Here is a 25923-nt window from a genome sequence, read left to right on the forward strand (position 1 = left end):
TTGAGGGTCGAGCGCTGGTATTAACAGACGCGCAGCTGCGGCTCCATCTATCTCACCCTGTTGCCCTTAGCAACCAGGCAGACCACCCCCACCCTGCCACCACACACACACACACACACACACCCCCGCCCCAAACACTAAGAAGGTTACTTTACGGGGTTAAGATGGTAACTTTAATTTCAGCCACCTCCCTTGATTTCTGAGAAATGTGGTGATGTTTTGTTGGATCACGAGCCTTCAGATTGGCTGTAGAAGGTCCGAGGATTGTTTCTGCACCTCGGGTGACGCAGGGCAACAGATCGAGTTGTTGGGGAGACTGGGGACTGTTGTAACGTTTAGTTTTAAAGTCTATAACTAACTGCTATTTCTTAAACTTTAATGTGATTTGTCTGCAATGAATTGAAGTAGTTTAGAAAATACAACTAACATAAACTGTGTAAATTAATGTCAAGAATAAAGAGTGCACAAGGGGGGTATATGTAAAAAATATAAATGTAAAATGTTGTTCATAAAAGTTATGGTAAAAAATACGGTGTTATGGTATAATATATTTTTTATGGAGGCATATAGGCATTTTTAGAGAAAGAGAGAGATTTGCTGCTGTAACTTCTTTTTTTATTTATGAAAAATATAATATTAATATAATATTTTAAGTAAAAATGGAGGCATGGACAGTCATTTACAATTTATATATATATATATATATATATATATATATATATATATATATATATATATATATATATATATATATATATATATATATATATATATATATATTGTAAATTAAGTTACTGTGGTAAAAATAATAAGAAAACTTAAAAAATATGTTTGTATTTTTATTTTATCTTTTCAGTGAGGGGGAAAATACATTTCTGATTTATTTAACACAAATGCAATGAACTAAAAAATACAGGTAAAACACCTCTAGAAAAATTAAGTATACCTTCCTGTAATGTAAGCCATGATATTTGATAATATCTGTGTGTATATATCAAATTTATATGATTTAGATTCCAGTTTTGTTTTTTAATGTTCATTAATATGCTATCCAATTTAATTTATAAACCAGAGTCTATGGTTTTTACTCTCACCTGAGGAGGCTGGTATGATAGTAGCTAATTTCTAATTGGTTAAACTGATGGTGTTGCATCTCATCCTGTGTTACATGCTGCCTTACAGAATAAAAAGACATGTGCACAGGTTCCACAAATAGAAATGTGAACAACTGACCTCATTATCTTAAGCTAATTGTTGGGGAATCAGAACAAAGGCCCGTGTGCACATTGGGTTGATGAAACTGGACAGTAAAAAAGATTATTAAGTATCTACTTCACAAAATTGCTCTTGAGACCTTCAAGCATGCAGCCAGGGGATGAAATGGAATATTTAAGACTGTGCCAAGGCCAAAATAGTGTTTTATTGTGTGCCTGTTTAAAACATTGGACAAGCTTTGCCCCAAGGCCAGAATAATATGTGCGTTCCACTGGAAATGCGTCGTTCTGTGATGAATATTTCATACAATTGAGCATCTGCAAGATAATTCTGCGCTCCTTCATTGAGCTTTAATTTCCTCATGGAGGATGCCACATCTGTCTGGAGGCATCATCGAGTCAGACATTCAGTCTCGGTCTGGTTCATGGCGCAACTGAGCGATGATGAAGACTTATTAAGCTGCCAAAGAATCATAGTAAAGTCATCCCCATTCAAGTGAAGGGAGGAGCATGAGGGATTGGTCAGTTTGAAGGAGCGACCTATAAATAGCAGGATAACAGCGGATTATTTTTACAGGACATGAAGTAACTCAGATATGAATGTGTAGGTGGCTATATGTGCACGTGGTTGATGAACAGAGGTTTTCTCTGACCTTCCACTGCACTTCAGAGATGATAGATCACTTGGGAGGTATAGGATATGCCTCTTTGATAATACATGGTCAGGATAGGGAAATATGAATAATTTATATAATAAAAATATATTCAGATAGATTCAGTGACTGCATGAGCACTATGTTGCACTTTTCTAATAGCACTAAATTATTTTTAATGTATTTTTTTATTTTAATCCATGAATGCATTGTTTTTAAATCACTTAAAAATGACTCCTGTATCTTTTTCCCTCTTTATTATGGCTGTTACTTACCTTTAATAACCAATGCAATTTTATTGATAAATGAATAAATAATTAAAATATTTAAAGACAATTCAAAGTATTTCCACTGTGTATGAAATCAGATTTATTTTTAAGTGAATGAATGAATGAATTGATCAATAAATGATTAATTCAAATGAAAATTAAGGCAATGCAATGCCTTTCACTATTTTTAATTTATTTTATAATAATTAAGACAAACCAAAGTCGGCGCTGTAACCACTGTGTATGAAATGTGACCGATTAATTAATTTGAGAATTAATTTATTAATGAAAACAAGCAAGCATACAAACAAACAACTACCAACGATGGATGGATGGATGGATGGATGGATGGATAGATAGAATGCAGTCCCTTGCCACAAGTGTATCAAAAGGGCTAAATAAACGATTTACATCAGTTGTGATACAAAAATGGTAAAACAAATAATGACTGAATTCATTTGAGGCATTTTTCTAACCTGTGTCTCAATGTCATGAGGAGTTCCTCAAAAAAAAAAAACTTCACAGTTATGGCATCTTTAAAAACTGTACACTGTAAGCACAAGCTTCTTCCTTCAACAGCCCTCAAAATCCTGCCTCTAAGCCTCTAAATGCACATCTGATGTCACATAGGCTCTAGCATGGAGATGGGAATATGTTGCACCGCTGTTGTGAAATGCTCATGCAGGCTTTAGATGGAGTAGAAGGAGCAAGTGTGTATATTTCTGCCATGCTAATGCCTTGCGACAGTGCGCTTGTGTGTGAGCAGAGGGGTGAAGCTGGGGGTGGGTGCTTCTGACATGTTCAACCGAAGGCCACGTCAAGCTCATGGATCCGTCTGTCAACTCCGTTTCCCACACTCTCATCTGCCACAACCGAGGTCTTATTTTAAGAAGCCGGTGTCGTGGGGGGTTGACCAGCACGTGCTTCCACACGCAGGTTTAAACATCAGGATCAGAAGTGAGCTGGTCAACTACTGTTAGCCCCCCATCGCCGGGTGCCTTGCGGTTCTCTGTGAAAGTAAAAGTAGTTTAATCAGTCTGGCATTTGCACACTAAACAGGTAAGACATGGAAACGAAATCAGTATTAAATGATAAGTTTAGCCTTTCACTCTGCTGCTGGCAGACCTGGTTAAATATTTCACATCGGAGAAGGCGGTGTGGAGACTTATCCAGGCTTACTGTCATTGTCAAGAGAAGTGCCTGCAGAGGGGGAATTAAAGGCTGCACAAAATCTTCCTCCAGCTGCAGACTGGAGAAAGTCAAGACGTACATATTTGAATCTAGATTTGAAGGATCCATTAGAATTTAAACCGCATATTTGGGTTGAAGCGAAGTCTCCTCCTTTTTTAGGAGACTATTTAGGTAATGGCACCTTCCATGGGACATTAATCTGTGTAATTAGGTTTCAGCCTTTCCGTGTGAAATAGATTGCTCTGGCATACTTCACTCCTCTGCAACCTGTACCTAGGAGAACTTTGGTGGAATGAACATTTTTTGGCTGTCTACCTTCCTATTAATTTCCTTGCCAGCCCAAAACATCCATCAGCTCTTATAAGGGGAGATTACATCAGGCCTGATCTGATCCAAAATAAGAGCTGGCTAGGCCTGCTGCTGTCCGGGTGATGACGCAGCAATATCATAACATGTACTGGAAGACTGAGAGATGCTCGAGACTGAGAAGTCTATTTTTGAAATGCATGTTACAGGTCATATCGTAAACAAGTGTTGTTTTAATGTCATTAATATACTACTGTCATTTTTGTTAACATTTTTTTCATTCAATTTAATAGTTTCTGTTTTCACTTAAATTTTTGTTTTAGAAATTGTATGTGTTTTGTCATATTTAGTATTTTTTTTAATACATCCATATGTTTTGTAATTTTTTAGTACTTCATGTTAAATTAAGCAGGGGGGAAAAAGAAAAGTGGCCCTGGGAACTAGCTGAAATAAAATGCATTTTAATTGTATTTAAATAAGTGCTGTCAAATGTTATGTTTTAAATGTAATAAATGTTTTTGTTGACATAATATGTGTGTGTGTACTGAGTATATGTATTATGAATATATAAACACACGCGTATACAGTATATATTTTGAAAACATTTACATGAATTTATATATATTCATGTAATTTATATATAAATATATTTATAAACATAGTATAATTCTCTTAAATGTATACATGCATGAGTGTGTATTTATATATACATAATAAAAATACACAGTACACATATATATAAATTACATAAATAAAAACCTTTATTTTCGAGACAAGTCCCCCCCTACTTTTTTTTTTTTTACACTCTAATGTCACATTCTGGGGGGAAAATTTACGCTGCTTCAGTTTCAACTGGACATTAAAGGTATAACTGACCCCAAAATAAAATTTTAGTTGTCATTTATTCACCCTCGTCTGTGTATGAGGACTTCGTTTTTGAGGAGAAAGCAAAAGTTGAACACCGCAAAAATATCAGAGAAAAGTAAGTCATAAGTTTGGATCAACATGAGGGTGAGTAAATGATGACACCATTTTCATTTTTGGGTGAACTATCCCTTTAAACTGTAATTATTTGAGGCTAACAAGTGATTTTTATACCTGACAGCTGTTCATTTGTGATACATTTGTCGATTAAGCAAGTTGAGATCTTTCATCCCACTGCCTTGGTGGACAGCTTAGACAAGCTGCACTGTTTGGTGACCTTTTATAATATAATGCTGACTGGTTAATGTGTCCCTTGTGTCCTAAATGTAACATTAACTTCACGCATGGACAACCTTTGAGGTGCAGCTGTTCTAGATCTCCAAACGAGCGCTGTCCTGAAGTGTTGGCTTCAGAGGGATTTCCGTGTAATCTCTTTATTAGCGCACAGCCTGTCAGTCTCGATCACTGGTGTTGTCGTGACCGAGCCCTGCTGTGTGGGAGGGGGGTTCTGGGAGCCAAGGTCCCAGCCAATGGTGCCCTATCCTGTCGATTAGCTCCATGCTATCTCATTAAGTTACTTGAGTACCTTTGCCCACTTGTGTTGGCAGGACACAGAAATGGTATCTGAAAACAACAGCTAATCATTGTGAAATGCTTCTTTTAGTATTGATCACAGAGGCTTCAGTGCAGCCGCCGTCGTTCATGCATAGCGTAAAACATGTTCAGACATGGTTCTGATGCCAGAGTAATGTCTGAATATTGAGAAAACCATTATAAATATATATAGGTAAAATGTATTCACAGAAAGGTTTCTCTTTCTTTCTCTCTATAGAACTGTTTAATTAAATTTAAAAAAAAATAGTAATAATTAATATGTATACTCATAAAATGTATTACATAAGTAAATATTACTTTATATTTAAATATAGGCTACATATATGATTATACTGTAAATAAAATTAAATAAAAAGTTCTCTCCCCTCATAAAAGTATTTGTATTTTTAATTTTTACGTTTTTATTATATATTAAAATATATCCCTCAAATATATTTGTATTTTTACTACTAATACTACTATTGACTTTTAATATACATTTATTAATATTTATAAGTATACTTCTGTCAAAAAATATTAATATAAACATAGAATTTTAATAAATTTAAATGTTTATATTGTAGATAAAATTAATTTACTAAAAAGCTCTATCTCCATCTCATAAAAGTATTTGTATTTTTAAGTATAATATATATATAAGTTTATATACTCATGTAGACTTTTATATCTGACATGTGTGTGTATATATATATATATATATATATATATATATATATATATATATATATATATATATAAAATTGTGTGGTGTTTTACTGTGTTATTATCGTTAATGGTGTTACTAAAATAATGAAAAGCACTGGAATGCAAATTGCTGGGCCTTCGTCCAGATTTCAGCTGAATGGTGCACAAACAAAATACTTTCTTTTTTCCTCAAGCGTGGCAATTCCCTCGACATAAGCAAGGCCTGTTGTGGTCAATAGCATCATATTAATTCTAAGCAACCGTCGCAAAACTGAGTTAGCGACGCTGCCTAATCAGAGTCAGGTTGTCCCAACTCACATTTTTTGCATTTTGTGATACACATCTGCCCTGTCAACTATGATAGCAACCTCAAGAGCGAATTAGAAGCCTAAATTAAAATGCATTTACACTCATTAAAAAAAATGAAGTCGTCACATTTGGTTCTAGATCATGCGAGTTATGCAGACCACATAAATTAATTTGCATGTTTTATTGAAAAGCCATCTCTTCTTTCACAGGAACCATTACTTCATGATTCTTTTTCACCCAGTCCAAATACTTTTTATATCAGCAATTACTGATATTGTAACAGCAGCCCTGACCTCCTATACCTTGGCAGAGTTTAAAAAAAATCTATTTCCTCTAAAGGTTTTATTGCCACAGAAATCCTCCCTGTTTGTTCATGTCCTCCTCAGGTGGATACCAGAATTTATTTGCTTTCGGTTTATAGGCTCTAGACTTGCAGCAGTATATGGTTCAATTTGAGACTCGGTTTTTGCCAAGTAAATAAACTTATCAAACAAAGACAGGCTTGCTTACCCATGCACACAACACTTCATTTTCTGCAGCGTTGACTATAGTTCAACTCCCAAGAGCTCTGAATGGATCGAGATGAGGTTGAAAGGCCATCTGCAAACGTTTCCAGCGAAGATCATTTGTGTGCTAATTGAATTTGAAACATTCTTTCATAATCTTTTTGAGTGTTCATCTCTGGCAGCAGCACAAAAAACTCTTTCAGCTTGTCCAGCAAGCCAGAGAAAGACACTGACTGCTTCCCCCAATGAGAATCACACGGCGTATCACTCTACATGCATTCCATTGTCACCATCCACAGCCAGCCACTTGTTTTCACTCATCTCTTTTATTTCACAAGTCATAAAAAGTGGAAAACAGTGCAAAACCAATTCTTGATGAGCTCAAGGACTCGCTTTAAAGCTTGCTTGTGTGTCTTCTTCATTGGACTGATGCAATCAGTGTAGATACAGTACAGTGCAGAATGCCTTTTTTAAAAATAAATGTTACAGCGATTACAGTATACAGCACAGTGGTTCTTGATCAAATATTGCATATTGTAATGCAGTAAGAAATGTTCAATTATATTCTTTCTGTACAAAACTATTTTTTAAACTATCAAAAAAATCTTAAAGCAAGCACTCGCATACACACACACCCCTTTCATTCACAACCAATCTGCTTTTTTATAAATTATTAGAATTTTTTTTCCTCTAACAAACCTATAAATAACTGGTTGGCCAAAAAAGCTTAATCCGTCAGTCAAAAATTCAAGAACACATGCTCAGCATGGCAGTTTTAAACAGAGATGATCCCAGAGCTGTCAAATCAAATTAGTTTTATACAACTCACTCTGACATTGTGAGAAAATTTGTGTCGGAGCAGAATTAAGTGCAATTGTTATATTAGCTTGCACTAAGTTTTGATGGCCTCGAGTCCGACCATATTTAAATCTTATGGATGGCACTTAAGGACACTTTTGTACAATCCATGACCAAAGCAACCCTGGTAATGCATCTAAATGGATATATAGACCAACAACAACCCCAAAACAATCCCGTGTGCTATTACTAAACTTTTTGCCATTATTGCTTGTGTCCTCAGGTGGGAGGGGGTCCTTTGTAATGTAGGGCCAAGTGAAATGAGCGGGTCAGAGTATTGGACTGATGGCATGAGGTATTGTAGAGCATGATGAGGGGCCAGATCACCACAGCAAGCAACAGGGCAAATAGGAGGACCAGCAGGGGTGCCAAGGCCTTTCGCATGTTAAAAAACCTCAAGGGCCCCAAAAGCCAGGAGTCACTGTGCCATAAGCTGCCAGCAGAAGCCTTCGGTCCACACAGTTCACTGGAAACAGAAATACATCATGATAAAAGGCCATTTTTCAGAAGTAGATGGATCAGTTCTCTGCTATGGTGGTAATTGGGAAAAAGCAATGTTGTCCCGCAGAGTTTACCTCTAACTTGCCCTGGAAGTTTCTTTTTAGTAATCCAAAAAGGACTTGATTAGTTGGTTCCGGTGTTTAATTAGGATGGGAGCTAGACTCTCATAAATCAATTATTTATTTATTTTTTTACACAATTTAAGTTTGGTATGCATTGGTGAGGTAGAACTGCAACCCAAGGCTGTCCTTAAACAAACTACTGTATTCACTCACTGAAACTTTCAGCAACATTTAAACAGTCAAAACTAATATACGTGTCCTTGCTTGATGTTAAAGTCCATTTAAATTGATTAATCTGACAAAATTGGCCTCACTGGTCAGGGAAGCATATGACTTCACTTTGTCAAATGATTTTCATTGCATTTTTGCAGGCAATAGACCCTAAACATGCCTTTTTTGGACACAAATCACTGGCTCAATGGTAAGAATCTTGAGTACAACATTAAAACTGTTGTACAAAACAATACTGAACCCCATTAACTTTCACGGTTTAAAAAAAAAAAAAACTTGTGCTGATCCAGTTGTTGTTCTGCTAAAGAAATAAGTCAGTTTGAGAAAAATTAATCACTTTAAAATAGTGATATTGTGTCATATTACAATTCAAACATAACCATTCTATTTGAATATATTTTAAAACGATTTACTCCAGTGATGGTAAAGCCAAATTTTAAGCAGCCATTACTCCAGGGTTCAGTGTCATGATCCTTCAGAAATGCTGATTTGCTGATCAAAAACATTTCTTATTATCAATTTTAAAAACAGTTGTGAAAAAAAACTTTAACATTATAAATATAAGTCACTTCCAATCAATATAATGTTCTTGTTTAAGTTATTAATTATAAAAAATAAACTTTGAATGCTAATGCATTTCTAATGACTATTTTCCCCAGCTGTTCATAGAAAGAAAAAAGAAAAACTAATTACTCAAGGTGCAATTTAGCACTAGAAAATATGTAAATGGCTACCATAATAAATCAACCAGCTTATTAATCAGATCCATTGAAGTCTGCATAGGAACACACTTTCTCACCGACTCGACTTTGCATGGGTGTTGTCCTCCAAAGAGTCAGGGAAACAAAGTCTCTCCTGCTGCCTCTAGTGACAGAGAGGGACAAGACGATAATAGCTTGAGATTAACAAAGCCCTGCAGGGACTCTATTGTTTACCAGTTCTTTCGCACTGGCGTACATTACAAGTGCAATTATGTGTGGGGTGTGTTAAGAGGTGTAAAGCACATCATAAAAATCATGCAAGGCGCCACATTTGCTACACATTAACAGGCCTGGCTTTAATTCGCAAACCCCAGGTTATCTGAAAAGCAGTAACGGTGTTTATAACACATATAAAGGGCGTTTGTGCAGAAGGGGCGTACGTGTCTGTGTGAGTGAGATATACCTGTGGGTCTTCGTGACGTTGGTAAGAGTGATGCTGGAGGTCACATGACTGGGATGGGCAGGGGGTGAAGCACGTGTGCGGTGGGTGGGGGCGTCTCTGGGGGAGCACGCTCTCTTGATACTCCTCTCCTTCCTCCTCCTTTCCGAATGGCAGAGATGAAAAACTGGAGCGCGCCTATAAAGATTCACAGAAGCAACAAACACTTTCGATTGCCAATGAGTGGACAGCAGAGTTCTCACTACATGTGACAGCTTCGCTATGCTACAAAAGGCACTTGTAAATCGAAAGAGACGGGCTGCATTAACTAATAAGGTTCAAGGCAGCTCTGTCTTTTTGTGCTCTCTGTTTTGCTCTCATTCTTTGAGTCCTTTAATGGGACCAACAGATTCGCTGCCTCGTGTGACACATTACACAGGCGATCTTGGCCCTTTTGCAGTGCCAAATCCTCACTATGTTTGTGCCCACAATTACGGCAGCCATTATAGAGCCTGTTAGAGCAGTGGGTCTTTTTCCCATCCCTGTAAAGCTGCCAATTAGCCATGAGCGCTGAGAAATTACAAGAGGCTCTTTGAAATGGAAATAGTCTCGCTCTCTTTCGACGGTTTTTCCAAGGCTTCGGCAGACAAATCGGCCTCTACATCAGTGCAGAGGATTCTCTTTCCCAGAAACCAACGTCGCCCCCCCCCCCTCCCCTCCCCTCCATTTCACGATGATGTTTTTAAGTCAAGATGGTACGTATTCTTTTGAGATGGATTTATTATCACATCTGAATACTATGTGCATCATATTCCTCGTAAACATTTCTTTTATGATATCCCTAAAATAAGCTTTTACCCACGGAAATCTTGATAAAAGATAGATTTATGAATGTAGATTTAAACAACACTTGAGGACACAAACAGGTCTTCAGAAAGCCAGTGTGACATCTATTAATGGTGGGAAAGCAGCATGATGACTATAACAGAGAAGAGACTGGTAGAATGCATACAGACTGCGACTGCAGTGTCTAGTCTTAATGAGATTTGGCAAATATTTCTCCATGCGCAATTGCACTATCCATTCTGCATTTATGACTGCAGTACTACATATGTACACCAATGAAGCAGAAATTAAATCCAGAACAAATCAGGAAGTCAAACAAAACTATAGATGCATTGCAGTGTGTAGAAGGTGAGGTCCCAAAAACATTCTTTTGTGATTGAATGCAATTTGTATTATTTCCAGGTTAAATAAAAAGTATAAATTAAAGCAGTCACAGATACATTTTAAATTCCCAAAGTCTATTAAATATCAACAGCTAAAACTAAGGTCACAAGAAATGTAGAAATTCATTTTCTATCTTGACATTTTGTGAGAGAGAGTCCCATTGATGAAAAGTTTAATGGTTTTATATAATTACTATAATTAATGGCTATATAAAATGTAGTCTAAATCTATTTGATAGTCTAATGATTTTATAATCTGCAATTCATTATAAACACATGGGCAGCAGCTGCTAAGTAAGTGACACTGATGTACCTTTCTGGTATTAACACAGTCACTTTGCATGCAAAAACTCAATAATATTGACATCAAGTTAATGTCAAAAGTAATCTGCAGGAGCTATTAAATGTTTTTGACAGACATTGTAATGAGTAGCATTACTCACAGAGCAGATTAAACGTTTATATACTCTACCGTTCAAAAGATTTTAAGTGCTTTTGAAAGAAGTGTCTAATGCTCACCAAGGCTGCATTTATTTGATATATATATATATATATATATATATATATATATATATATATATATGTTAAAATGTCATCTATTCTTGTGATGGTAAAGCTGAATTTTCTGCATCACTACTCCAAGTCTTCAGTGATCCTTCAGAAACCATCTAATATGCTGATTTGGTGCACAGAAAACATTTCTTATCATCATCAATGCTGAAAACCGTTGAGCTTAATTTTTTTTAATACAGTTAAAAAGAAAAGCATCTATTTGACATTTAAAGTTTTATCTGTATAAAAGTCTTAACTGTCACTTTTGTTCAATTTGAAGCATTGCTCAATAAAAAATAGGACTGCATAAAAGCATGAACTTCTTTCAAACTAACCAACAATATTTTGAATAGTGGTGTATAATGTAGAACCTTAGTGAGGCCTCCATAATCACAGGTCCCAGAAAAACATACCTGGGTTGGAAGAAAAACATCCAAACTGTGTGTTTACACCAAGCAAAATATACCTGTGGATCATGCTCTGTCTGGACAGCTTTAGAACAAAGTTGATGTGTCTGGCCCAGCCAAGCACTGATGCGCTCAGGGTCAAAGGTCACAGATTCAGGAGCCCCCGTTTCAGGTGTGGCCCTAGTTTTAAATGGTCCGGCGTACTCATGCTTGCCAGTTCTGATGACTGTATCCACAACACACACACACACACACACACACATGCAAAACAGACATTAGCAAGCATAAACAAATCAGGATGAGGCAGTGAAAATAACTCCTGACGCTGACTGTGGATTAGTCAAGATATATACCATAAAATGTCTAATTCCTGAATACAAGCACCAGATATAATATTTGAGAAGTAGCTGCTGCTTTGAACGGGCTAAAATCACAATACAGAGGCTGAAAAGTTTTGAGATCTTTGCATATCATGACCCTCATAATCGAGGTTTTGGTGGCTCTTGGCTATTTTTCAAGGATATTAGAAAACAAGCCAAATTGAGAGCAGCTCTTCCATGATTATCGAGTGTTTAAGCTGTGAGAGGGACACTGCCTTCAGTGGATGGCACCAGTCATGCTGACCAATCAGGAGCCAAGGCTTTACCTGGCACTGGCCTCTGGGGTGGGGCCACATTCTCTAAACTCTTCTTAATGCCCTGAAAAACACAGCAACTGCGTTCAGCATTTACCGTCATTAAAGAAATGCACACATGCATGATATTCATAGATGTTTTTAGCATCAAGACTTGCTTCTAAAGATACATTTAAATAAAGACATATTTATATATAAATATATATAGATACATTTGTTTTCCATAAAATCATAAAGTAATGTCCTTTAATGAAGGATTTTTAATCAAAGATGCTATGGATAGCTAAATGTGATCATCCTTGTGCGAGGGACCCCATCCTGAAAATTTGCTAAAGTTTAAGCTTTAAAAAACACATAATTATGTAAATTCTAATAGAAATTAAATATTTTCCAATTACTATTGTAATGTATTGTTAGATTATTTACATTTCTTTATTTAAATGTATTTATATTCATTTACTTTAATCATTTATTCTTTCAGATTTATATATTTCCAAAAGTTTTTTAATGACTCGATTTATACACAAATATAACATTTATAATAATTATATTAATTTATGAAATTAAACATTTAAATAAGTGTGTAAATATTTGTAGAATATTTCTTATTTGTTACATTAACATTTTTCTTATACTCACTAAATAAGTTTGATTTTTGGCAATTTTTTCATATGTAAACTATAATACTATTATAGTTCGGTTATATTTATTTACATTTATTTATTTGAATCATGCATTTAGTTTAATCTTTTTATTTATACAGTTTTTTTGTTTGTTGTTTTTTTACAGGACATTTTTTTTTCCTTGCAGCCCCTGAGGGTCCTGGATCCTAATTTTAAAACTCCTGCTTTAATGCACTTTAGCAATAGAGTGGTTAATTTGTTGTAAAGTTACATTTAAAGCCAGCTGTGTTTAATACAGAAAAAAAAACAAAAAAACACCACATGTAACCGTATATTTGCATGTTACGTACCCTGCATGCTACAACATGTGCAGAAACACGTGCGTTTATGTCTATACATGCAAACATACACAAGAGACTACACTGTGATCTTTTCAGTTGAAAGCCCAAAAAGAGACCACGCAATCCCCTCATTTGCATTTCAATTACATTTCGTTGCTAGATGGAAAATGTATGCAAATACACTACATTATACATTAAAACGTGGGCTGTGGTTTCTTGGTCCATAATGTAAATAAGGATAAGATGAAGTTTGAGCAGTCAGATGGACTTACTGGCTGCTTGACACTGACCGCAGCATTTTCTGGTTGCGAGTCCACAGGACCCATGTAGACTCTTCTCCTCACAGCATATTTGGCTGGTTCATCTGTGTAAGGCACACCTGAGAAGAAAGGAAATGTTGATGGTCCAGATGGGTAAAATTTACAGTTTCTGCGTTTAAGAGAACAATAAACCACTAGAAATGTAGCCAGCACAAAAAAATAAAGGGCTATGAAATGCAATAAACTCATCAGTCCTCATTGGGGGGTCATGATTATTACATAATGGCCTGATTGTAATTCACACGTGAAGCATAAATGCCTCTGCAGCTCCTGTGGTGGTTCACACCACATGCACATGAAAGCATAAACAAGGTGTTAATATGCATAGTGAATGCAAAATGCTACGGTTTCAATTGAATATTCGCTTTAAATGATGTGTGGAAAGTGAATTCAGGACAGAAATATATTCTAAAAATATTATAATCATAGCATCAGCAATAACAGACACCAACAATTAGACTGGCTGGGTTTATAAAAAAAAAAAATATATAGTATGTGGACTTTGATGTTGGTAAATGAAATAAAATAGAAATATTAAATGGAAAACGAGGAAAGACTTCTTTGATGTTTTAAAATTAAAAATACTGTAAAACTGAAGTAGTAAAAATTAACAATTTAGGAATAGACTTAATCTAAAATGAAAACAGAAAATATAAAAATAAGTCAACTCAATATTAATAAACAATAGTGTGTAAATATTGAAATAACACTGCTATACCTTTCTGAATATGATTTTAATGTTAAAAAACACCTTCAAGGTTTTTGTCTCAAGCTTACCTATCACCAGCTAAAATTTCATGATCACCATTGCCCCTGTTTACAAGTAATGGACACGGAGATGTTTGCTTGAAGGAACCATTGGATTGTATTATGGGGCAAACCCTACCTGCAGCTGCACTGAAAGAGGACGAGTCGGTGCCATCATGAGAGATTGAACCACCAATGTCCACTGAAGGGTCCCACTCCAGGACCAGGTGATCTTGACTGGACCGAAGAGCCATGCTGCGGTCTATAAAACACTCATCCTCCAGCATACTCTCAGACGGACAGCCAGAGTCAGGAGCGCACAGAGCCCAGTCCTCCTCAAAAACCTGCCACAGCACAAGAAACTAATTAAACATCTTAAAACTAGTGCGGTCATATCGAATAATGTAATGGAATGTGTGTGTGAACTGTGTATATGTATCTTTCTTATTAATATCATTGTTATTAATATTATTTTTTTTATTGTGACAAAAAAAACAAAAAAACAATGGAAATTCTGAAAACATGCTGTTCCAGGGTGTGGAAAAAACATTGCTACATATTAAAGTCATTGTGTGCTTCTAAACTATGGAAAAAATGCAGTGGTAATTCGTTCCGAGATGTCTGGTGTGGGACTCTATAAACGTCCTATATCTGACAACAGCATAAAGAACATAAGCACGCTACATTTTTAGCATGTCTTTACGTGATCCGCTTGGACCTAAAGAGACAAAGGCTCACACAAGGAACTGTTCAAATGGACAGTACGTGTATTGTACAGTGGCTGCTTGGCTACAAGACAACTATTCAGTCTATTCAGGGGGTGCATTCATGACTTTTCTGCCAGAACGTATGAAGTTGGAGGCTTGAGTAGCTTTCCCTTGGGATAATTTTCTGAAAAATGCAACAGCCCTGCTCTGAGCAAGTGGACTTGAGATGGCACAAATGAAATTATCAAATTAAAAAAAAAGCTAACAGGGGAATATCAAGGCAGAAAAAAGGGACTCTTCAAGGTTTCAAAGTCAATTGTGCATATGCTGTGTGATAATACTGATCTATGGAGGACTGACCATAAACCCTGGCTATACGCAGCAGCAGTGCTGCTAATATTTTTTTATTAGTCAGCCGCTTGGTTAGCCAACATACTGGGTGGCAAATGAGTTGAAATGATTATACGCACCTTGATTTTATTCCAATATAATCGTGCAATTGAATTAGATGCAAGTTCAGAAGAGACTGCGAAAAGTGTTTGAGGCTTTAAACTGTTGCCACAGCTGAAAATAACTAATTTGTGGCCATGCATGGATATATACCAGTCTCATGCTGAGCAGGCGCGTGTGCAGATGGCCCAGGCCCTGAAAGACACGGGTACAGTGGAGCAGGAGTTCCTGCAGCTGGTTCTCGATGGCCTGGGCATCAGCCGGCTCGCTTCTTTGGATCAACTCTTCTCCATGCTGGAGCAGATCATTCAGTCGACCCGCACTCTCTCCAACTGCCTCTTGAAACCCCTGAGAGACAAATTCACACACACAAAAAAAATCTGATATGATATACATCCTTTATACATCCAGTTATATTACTTTTATAGGTCAACGCCATTCAATTCCATTCCTGGAGGGCCACCCACAACCCAGAGAGTCTAGTTCCAACCCTAATTAAACACATCAGAACCACCTAATAAAGTTCTTCAGAACTATCTGATTATGTGTTTAGACCCATTTAAGCTCTATACAAAAAAATTAAAAATACAAAAAACCTTAGGACCATTAAAATGTCACGATGTAAAAGCTTTCATAAATTTTATGAGAGCAGATTTCTGTAATGAGGATTATACATAACATGAAATAAAAGCTTTTAATATATTATTTTAAACTATTATGTTTATTTTTATAATTTAAAGAATTTTACTTTGTCACTTAAATAGTTAATTTTATTTTTATTATTGTATTACAAGTTGTTATAGTAAAAATTATAATTATTCAAATATTAATTTGTGTATTTAACAAATTATATATTTTTAATACATTAACAAATTAATATTTTGATACAATATTTTTTTTACAAAAAAATTAAGAAACTAATTAATTGTTCATTTTTCATTATTACTTAAGTACAATTAACAGTTGAATTATTTATTTACTTATTTAAAAAGTAAAATGTCTGGACACATTAACAATTATGACCCAATTATGACAAATGTTAATAGTCCTAAAAAGTAGACTTTATTTTCTTCATGCTCAATATATACATTTTCTTTTTGGGTGAAACGTGACCTGGACGTTTTTTCTCAAGACTGACCAACTTGGCATTTTTGGGATTTGTACCTGCAACTAAGGGGTTTAAGAACTGCACTTGTAACCCATAAAGCCCACAACCCAGATGACAAAAAAATAAATAAAAATAAAGCTGCATGGACAAATCCGGTCGATCCTTGTTTTCCTGCAAGTACCTGAAGCTGGTGCATCTTCGAGCAGGTGTCTTTGCCTGAGAAGTGCTCCACTTCAGTCAGCCGGAGGTCCAGATCAACCAGCCACACTGCCATCTCTTCCCTCTGCCTCTCAAAATCCTCCCGCTGGCAGACGAAATGCTGTTGCACACACACACACACAGACAGACAGACAGAGCATGATTCTGTCTGACCGTCTACACCCTGATGCTGTTTTTAGCATAGACGCAGTCTGACAGGGAGACACATCAAAATTACAACAAGGACGTCAATGTGGCAGACAGGGAGCGGAAATGCCATAAACCAAAACACATGGTAAGGGGGGCATATGCAGTGCATTCAAGCACAGCCCAACAGTGCGCAGGGGTCACTGCGGCTGGAAGGACAGCATTATGCAAGATAAACGCAGGCAGAGCAGAAGGCTGTATGGATAAAGAGTTAATGGGATTAAAATGAAGGCAGGAAAGGGACAAGAGAGAAAGTAGCAAAGAAAACAGCTTTCAAAAATTTGCTTTTTCTGGTTTTCATCTCCAAAAAAAAAAAAATTAAGAAGATTGAACCAAAAATTTGGACAGTTAAAATAAATAAACAATAAACATACAGTACAAGCGCCTTATGCTATTATATATTGGCTTCAAATTTAGAACAAGTTATATTCTAAATCCTAAATCTAAAGAGCTGAATAAAATACATTTCATAAATGAAGAGAAGCAAAAGCCTCCAAGTGCCATTTGAAATCTTCTAAAATTAGAATTTTTTTTTTCAGGCTCCTATTTTTATGTTCAGTTATGTTACATATCTTTAAAAATAGCTTTTAATTCCACAAAGTGAACCTACACACAGGAGCCTGACAACATTTTTAGGCAATTTAGAAATCCCATCCATGAATGGTTATGAAAAATATGCACAAAAATACTTTGGAAAATATAGGTTTCATAAAGTTTTTAAAATAATTTTTTAAAATGGAAAACTGCAAAAAAAAGTTGTGCTCCAAATTTGAGGTTGATATTTCAAAAAAAAAAAAAAAAAAAAAAAACCAATTAGGGGGAGTGCAGTTCCAAATATTTACAGTAGATGAAACTCATCTCACATAACTTTCCTATTTAATTAATTTCCTATTTTTGACTGTAAAAACAACAAGTGTGACTCTTTCAGGTCTATTTAACCTTTTTGAATAGGGTTCATGATTTGTGTATGTGTTCAAATGGAAAGTGCCAAAACCTTTACCAAAAACAGTACCATTCTGAAAGTAAAAAAACCAAAAAAAGGCCCCCCCCCCCCACAACAGCACCAAAGGGTTAAAATATGACACCTTTGAGCAGCTTTATTATCTTTATATACCTTCAACCTGCGGCACACTGTCTCCACAGTGTTGCTGAGCTGATCCCAGCGCTGTCCGCAGTCCTTTATCATTTCCATGAGCCGTGCACCCATAGCACCTCTGAACAGGCCAACCAGAGTTCGACTCCTCTGGGTCAGTCCGTCCAGCTGGGTTAAACGTATCCTGGCCTCAGCACGCAGGTTCTGGAAGGAGATACAAAAACAGTGAGATCATGCGATTAACTAAGTGGTAACCCCCACTAAACGCTAAAAGTAACCACCGGAAGTTAAAAATACATCCCACCTGTTCCCTGATTAGCTAAAGCAGGTTATTTTAAGAAATTAGTGCAGGGGGTTAAGACTGAGGGAGGTGCAATGTTGCTGAGGAGGAGAGCCAAGGAGTTTGATGACCATTTGGTGTCATTTATCATCACTGGCACTGGTCCCGGGCATCTAGACAGTCTGAGGAAGTGTGCTGTCTGTGCGTTTGGAAGTGTGTCTATGTGCCGTTGATTTCATTTTCTTTCATTGTAGAAAGTGTCAAAACGCTGGCTGGCGTCCACCCAGCAACAGACACCTGTAATGACTAACTGGAGATGGTCTTGTTCTCTACTTGTAAAATAACACTACTGCCAGAGTTTGAAGGGAATTTGTCTTTTGGCAACTCAGTTTTAGAGTTATCATCGTCAGATTTAAACTAGAATAAAAAAAAATTCTTTCAAAAGAGACCACAATATTTCTTGTGTTTGCGGTGTAAAAAAATAAAATAAAAGATTACTATTAAATGACATCACCATTTTTAGTACACATTTATAAAATTTATTATAAAAAAAAATAAAAATACATCCAAATAATGAATACTTGTAAAAGTCACTAGGTTTTAATGTAAATTATTATTTTTTTTTATTACTTGCATTTTCTATTATTATTTTATTAAATTTGTTTTACAAAAGTGCATTCAAAAAAGTACAAAAATAATAACAAATTACGGTTAAATGACCACAATTTTTTTGTATAAATCTATGAGAGTTACTGAAAATACACGTATGTATACATAGGCCTACATCAAGATCACTTAATATAATAAAACTTATTGCTACCCCCCCACCCCCCGCTGTCTTACATTTTTTACAAAAATAATTTATATAAAGTATATTTATAGATCATTAGCATGCATTTCAACAATGCATTTTTGAATTTAGACCAAATGTCTCATTACCTCATATTTTTGTAACTCCTCTTTTGCTGTTACATACAGCATATGGCTGGAGTTTGGGGATGCTGCCATTTTCTCAGCTGATCGAAGCCAGTCTTCCAAACAGGAGAGCTCTTTCTTGAATTCGTACCACAGCATCCACCTTCTTTCCAGCCTGATGGACCAATGAGAAACAATTAGGTAGAACAACCTGTAAAGATCAGTTATACAGACAGGATGCCAATATACATCGACGGCTCCTCACTTGATGCAGCTCTCGAGGGAGAAGGAAGCATCTTGGCTTAAGTCTCCAATGGACGAGCACTCCGAGAACTCCTTCAAATCATCATGCAGTTGAGAGCTTCTCGAAGGAAAGCAGGTCTCAGAGGACTGCAGGTAGAGACCACTTTGGGGGTTCATATCAACACATGTTTGCTTCTCTTCTTCATCTTCATCACTTCCTCTGGGATCTACTCTGGTGTTTCCATGGTGACTGGCTTTGAGTGACGTCTCTTCTAACATCCTGGCATCACCAAGTGCCACCTGTTTACAAGAACACAAAAGGGAGGTCAGTTCATTAGGCTCAAACACAACATGAAACAGACATATTGTGACCCTGTTGTCAAAACGGAGCTCTTTCAGTATTGTATTCTTCCTTATGAGGAGGTAAATGCCTTGTTGGAGGTTTTCTTTTCTGCGCATTTAAAAAAAAAAAAATAAATAAAAATAATATATATATATATATATATATATAAATAATGACCCATTAAAAGGATTTTAAAAATTTTTTTTATATATCTTTAATAAATAAAATAAATTTAGGCATAAAAACATCAAATACATAACTTCAAATAATTATCATGATTCCTAAATGAAAGTCATGAATAATATATTTCATAATTAACCAAAAACCATAAACATTTTTTTTACACAAAAACAATCATTGATAATATCAAATAAAATCATGAATGAATACAATTATGAAAAATACATTTCATAAAGGTTCATAAAAATAATACATTCATAATTTCAAAACAAGCAATTATCATTGACAAAATCTAATTAAGATTATGAATAATTGAATTTCGCAAATACATTCATAAAATGTACAAATCAAAAATACATTCATAAAAAAAAATCATAAAATAATTGATAATCAAATAAAATTAGACTTCATAAATACAAAAATAATAAAATCATAAAAAAAAAAAAAATGCATAAATAAAATACAATAAAATGGTTCAAAAAAAGAAACGAAAACCCTGAGTCAATACAGGTCCGAGGGCTTATACAAATCATAGCCAACCAATGCAAATGAATTCTAATTTCTTTGAAAGTTTCCACCTTAAAATCTCTCATCACAAAAGAATTGCACGATTCATTCACAGTGCAGAGAAACCCACGAGTGCAGTATCTGGTTAGAAAAGCTGTGGTTTCTCTGCATGACAGACGCATTAAAACTTCCAGACACCTCAGACATCAAGAAAAGGCTCCTGTGCTCTGGGGTATAACTTCAGCCATCAAAAACCATAAATCAGTTTTATGCCCATTACCCAAAGGAGTTACGACGCTGCCTCCCCAGCCCTGGCAGAAAAAAGCCAAATAGATTTTCCTCACTCTAATACCTGCATAATGTGGCTGACAGAGCAAGGTCAGCGATGCCAGGCCGTGGCTGCTGTCAATCAAGACTGATGCTCCCAAAAAGTGCCTTAGGCTGACCTCACAACTAACAAACACTTCAAGAAGAGCTTAAAAGCCTATGGAGTCTCAACAGCGGCCCACGTTTGTATTTATGAATGGACTTGCCTTACAAAAAAAAAAATCATTTGGGGAGAATGGTTCTTTCAAAACTTTAAGCCAGATCAGCTCATAACTCAAAGTTAGACGGCCATAATTCACCCACAACCTTGCCGTCCGCCTCGGCCGCCTCCACCGCAGGTACACATAGACTTCAGGCTCAGCCAAAATGACTGTCATTTCTCAGGGTCCACTGTGAGTTTGCCCCAGTGGAGGGCATTAAGGCACTGGACTGAGGCTCAAAGCGGTCAGGTTGAAAATCAAAATCACTGTTATTGCTTTTCTCAACCAGCACAGAATGTTGCTCTCATCCGAGGAGTAATGGAGTGCAAACACGACTGCGATCCATACTCTGTTCCTAACCTTTTCAGAGGTGATCAAACTTATAGCAGGCTGCAGGCCATTTCAAATCTCATTGGTGAGCTTGTGTCTTGAGGAACAGGTGTGGACGCGTGACACCCAACAGGCGTGCATTGACACAATGACTGGAAATGGGACGTTAAGAATCGGATTTCACCCTGATTTTCACCCTGTAGGCCTACAGCACAACCCACCCCAGATTAAGTTACATATAATGTTCCAGCACAAAAAACAAACCATGGAGATGGTCATACAAGCCCAACACGTGGTACAGGGGTATAAGAAGTTCTCACAGGTGTAAATGCAACAAGCTTGGACTATTTTGGCATCTAATCCAGTCACAGACAGCTTGACTATGGTAATCATATACAGTACATGTCATCCTGGAAGAAAGTCATAGGAATGGAGGATGGAAAATTATTATAGAAAGCAGGATCAGATAACAGCATGAGATTACATTACATATGTAATTTAATTACTTTAGGCCAAATTCAGACAAAGCATCTGTAAATACTAAGCAAAATTCAATTAATGAGAAATTAATAAAAACAAAGTAAAAAAATAAATACAATCATAAGTTAATAGATAAAATGTCAAAAACATTTCGTAAGGTCAAAAAAAAATTATATATATATGATTACACACAATATAAATCATAACCAATTAAAAAAGAAACCAAATAGTCAAAGTATAAAAGTCTCACATTATAAATATACAAGTCATGAAAAAAAATAAAATGAAAAAAAATAAAAAAAATAAATGAAATTCAACGAATGTTTCATAAATTAAGACCCAAGACAAATAAATGCTAAAATAAACCTAAAAAAAGGACAAATTTCATAAATACATTTGTTAATAATTATATTTTTTTGAATCATAAAACTATAATATATACACACACACACACAATATAAATCATACAAAAAAAAATGATGAACAACTCAAAACAAAAATGTTTTGTAAATACATTCATAAATGTTCAATTAAATCTCAAGTCAAATAATATTAAATAAAACAAATACAAACTACTAAAATAAAATATATAAACCACTAAACACACACATACTGTACACACGTAAAATTAACAAATGTGCCCGTTTTGGTATCCAGTCCAGTCACAGATACCTTGACCATGGTAATTATATACAGTACATGCGTTATCCAGCAAGAAAGCCACGTACAAGGATCATAGTAAATTAATATAGACAGAAGGATCAGAAAGCAGCTTGAGACACACAAGGATGGAAAAGACCGGCCCGATTACAGATGCTTAGTCATCCTCTCCAGCTAGTGTCGGTGGTTTGGCTAGAAACAGATGAGGCAGGTGCATCTGGGGACCTTTCCATAACACAGCCTGCATTTTAATGAACTGGTGTTGAATAAACACGCAAACTGCTGTCTGTGAGAGTGACGGGGGACAAAAAAGGCCTTCCATTTAGGCGAAAGGTGACGCGGGATGAGTCTGCATGTGGAAGCAAATGAAAAGTAATGATGCATTTAATACATCAATTCGGCTCGAATCCATCTCGGGCTTCTTATTCAGCTTTTATAGTCCATTTTTCCAGATCACATGACACCTCAGTACAGGCACAAAACACCCTCACAGAAAATGAACATTGCTCGGGGGAAAACATCATTTTTCTTTCTTAATGGCGAATAAAGCGGCGCTTGTCTCCTTGGCGCTGAATAAAGCTCACGGCAAACGGAGGTAATGTTACCCTTTCGGTGGCCAATGACAATTACTTCGCTCTGTTTATGATAAGCCAGGGAAAGGTCATAACACTCTAAAAGCTCAGACTGTTGCTGTTTTCATCCGAAGCAGTAAACACCCATCTCTTGCCAAGCTCAGGGCTCGTACTGAATCTCATCTCACACACTGCAAAGCAAAAAGTAGAACTGACAATTTCAGCCCAGATTCTATCGATTAATTTCAGGTAGAGGACAAAAATGAGTTTAACAGCTTGTCTAATGACTCTAATCAATCACACCATGGAAAACATCACTGAAAAGCTCTATAGTAAATGCTAATTAGACTCAAGGACCAACATTTGAGACATAAACCAACTTTCATACATTAACAAACTATGAACAAAGACCACACGTTAGGATATAAAAGGATAAAGCGGTGTTATTTATGTCAATAGTTATGAACCGGTGGGTGGTGATCATTTAAAAAAAATATATATATATAGGTTACAAAAAAAAGGCCATATTTTTCATGCAAATTCTGTCACTTGGCAATATGAAAAATACTAATACTATTAATTTAGCCCAGTATTTGATCCATGTGTTTGGATGATTAAATTAATTTATATACCATTAATAACTTTAAAAAAAAAATACCAACAATAAATAAATGTACAAAAACTAATACACAAATAATAATAAATAAGGATGTTTAAAAAAAATTTTTAATATAAATAATATACTTTTAATATAAAAAGATAATACCAACAATACATCACTAAAAAATAAAATAAAACAAAGATAACTATAATAATAATAATAATAATAATAATAATAATAATAATGAATAAAACATCTACATAAAATGACAATATAAAACAAACACTTTCGTCAATAATAATAAATAAAATGAAAGCATAAACGTTGCTATAAAAACCTATAACTTAATGTGAATTACTATATTACTAATGCATAGCACATTTATATAAAAATAAAACATATACATACATACATACATACATAACAGCAAACAACACCACAGTTGCAAATTCATTTTAATCATTCTGTATATTTGGATTATGTTCCCCATGGTAAACATAGAATCGTGTTGGGTCACCACTTAATGTCCAACGTAAGTTCTTGGTCCTCAATCAAAACCATTTAATGAGTGGGAGTCTCAAAACTATGACAAGCTAAAATAGTTGCTTGATTGAGTCAACCTGTTGTGTAAATTTATTTTTAATCGAAAACGTGTGTGCGCACACTCCCAGTGAGGTGACAGTGTTCCACCCACTCCCATCTGTGCCGTCTCAGAGGCGACCTGAGGGACTGATGGGTGCTCACTGCTCATGAACACGGGGGAGAGAAGGACCCTGGTGCTCCACATGCTCCGATCCCGAACCCTCAGCTCTCCCTCCCCGTCCTCAGAGACTGCACTCATTGTCTCTTTGGTGCCACAGGCCCAAATCACAAACAAACAGGCCTTTCTCAGCACCCGGATAGAGAGAAGAGGCCAGTGCCAGGACACCTGATCTGATCCACTACACACACACACACACACATACACACACACACACAAAAGCAAGAGATGAACCGGGCCCCCATCTTTTTCACGGGCCCTTCGGAGACCAAGCTGTGCAGAAGGGCAAAAGAACCTTGGTGCAGCAAACTCCTGTGAATTACAGTTCAGTACATCTAATTTGCCATGAAACAGAAAATGTGTCTCAATTTAAGACTGACTGTGGCCTTAATACTCCTAATAGGAGCTGAATGCTCTTAGAAATTGTCAGTATGTGATTCAAGTAGCTAGATCAGCCTCCAAATCCAATCCAGACTTCTTCTAATCCCATTTACAGCACACGCAATCTGGTGAGAGTCCTCAAACCGCATCCTCCTGGAATTGCCTTCATTTACCATGTTTAAACACACCGTTCCAAAACAACAGACGACAAAGAATCATCTGCTTCTTTGCGACAATATCAAAGGTATAATGAGGACGGCATCCATGAATTGGAGCGTTTAGCCAAAGGCAAGGAACTCCAAAAAGCACTCGTTAAGATGAATCCTGGCGCTCCACATGAAGCGTCGTGGCTGGAGATGGAAATGATTGTTCTCTCAGCTGTGATTCCCCAGCTAGCAGACGCCTGACAGGTGTTGTGCTCAGGGAGAATAACGCAGACTCATTCACCTGATGACTGAGGATTCATTCAAGGACAGACAGCAAGTTCTACACAGCAGAATGTCTGTTAGACACATCACTGTTACAGCCTGAAGCAAGGTCATTCTCTCAGGGAGAAAGATAAAAGACAAAATCTCTCTCTCTCTAATCTCTTCAAAGAGAACAGAACAAATAAGAACAACAATTAACTTATTTAAATAAAAACAATAACAGAATAATAAATAGATCTATTAAATATTTTATAAAAATACTTTTTACATTTACTATAAATGCTATATTGTATTTATTAATAATTAATTTATAATTAATTATTAACGATAAATTCATATAAAAATTATTTATGTCACTATATTGTAATTATATCCATTTATAAAATATACAGTATTTGTAAATCATTTCATATACTATTATACACACTATTATTATCGTTGTAATTGCTATCTGGTTACTTAAGAGATAGAGATGATTCATCATCATCAATTTTATATTACAACAATCACACGGAGTACATTAAACAGTACTCGTATTATTAAAATGTTCATATTTTATTGTAATATAATTAATAATGAAATGTTAATTATCCTCTCCTGCTCTCGTCATCTGTGCAAGCCAGAATACAAAAACCAT

At 35.8% G+C, this 25923-nt stretch overlaps 1 protein-coding gene across 1 annotated transcript; it reads right to left on the reverse strand.

Annotated features, from left to right (window-relative positions):
• Positions 1-2519: 2519 nt before the first annotated feature.
• Positions 2520-24558, reverse strand: LOC113114586 (nesprin-2-like). Its single transcript, XM_026281464.1, has 14 exons — positions 24412-24558; positions 19540-19817; positions 19299-19449; positions 18101-18283; positions 16763-16900; positions 15627-15821; positions 14456-14660; positions 13522-13628; positions 12298-12349; positions 11711-11877; positions 9488-9661; positions 9123-9187; positions 6676-7995; positions 2520-3145 (listed from the first exon to the last, which is right to left on the reverse strand). The coding sequence occupies exons 1-13, from the start codon at positions 24556-24558 to the stop codon at positions 7749-7751; spliced, it is 2109 nt and encodes a 702-aa protein (XP_026137249.1). The 3' UTR covers positions 2520-3145; positions 6676-7748.
• Between the last annotated feature and the right edge of the window lie 1365 nt (positions 24559-25923).

The sequence above is a fragment of the Carassius auratus genome, chromosome 15 (assembly GCF_003368295.1).
Source record: "Carassius auratus strain Wakin chromosome 15, ASM336829v1, whole genome shotgun sequence".
In the NCBI taxonomy this organism is placed as follows: domain Eukaryota; kingdom Metazoa; phylum Chordata; class Actinopteri; order Cypriniformes; family Cyprinidae; genus Carassius; species Carassius auratus.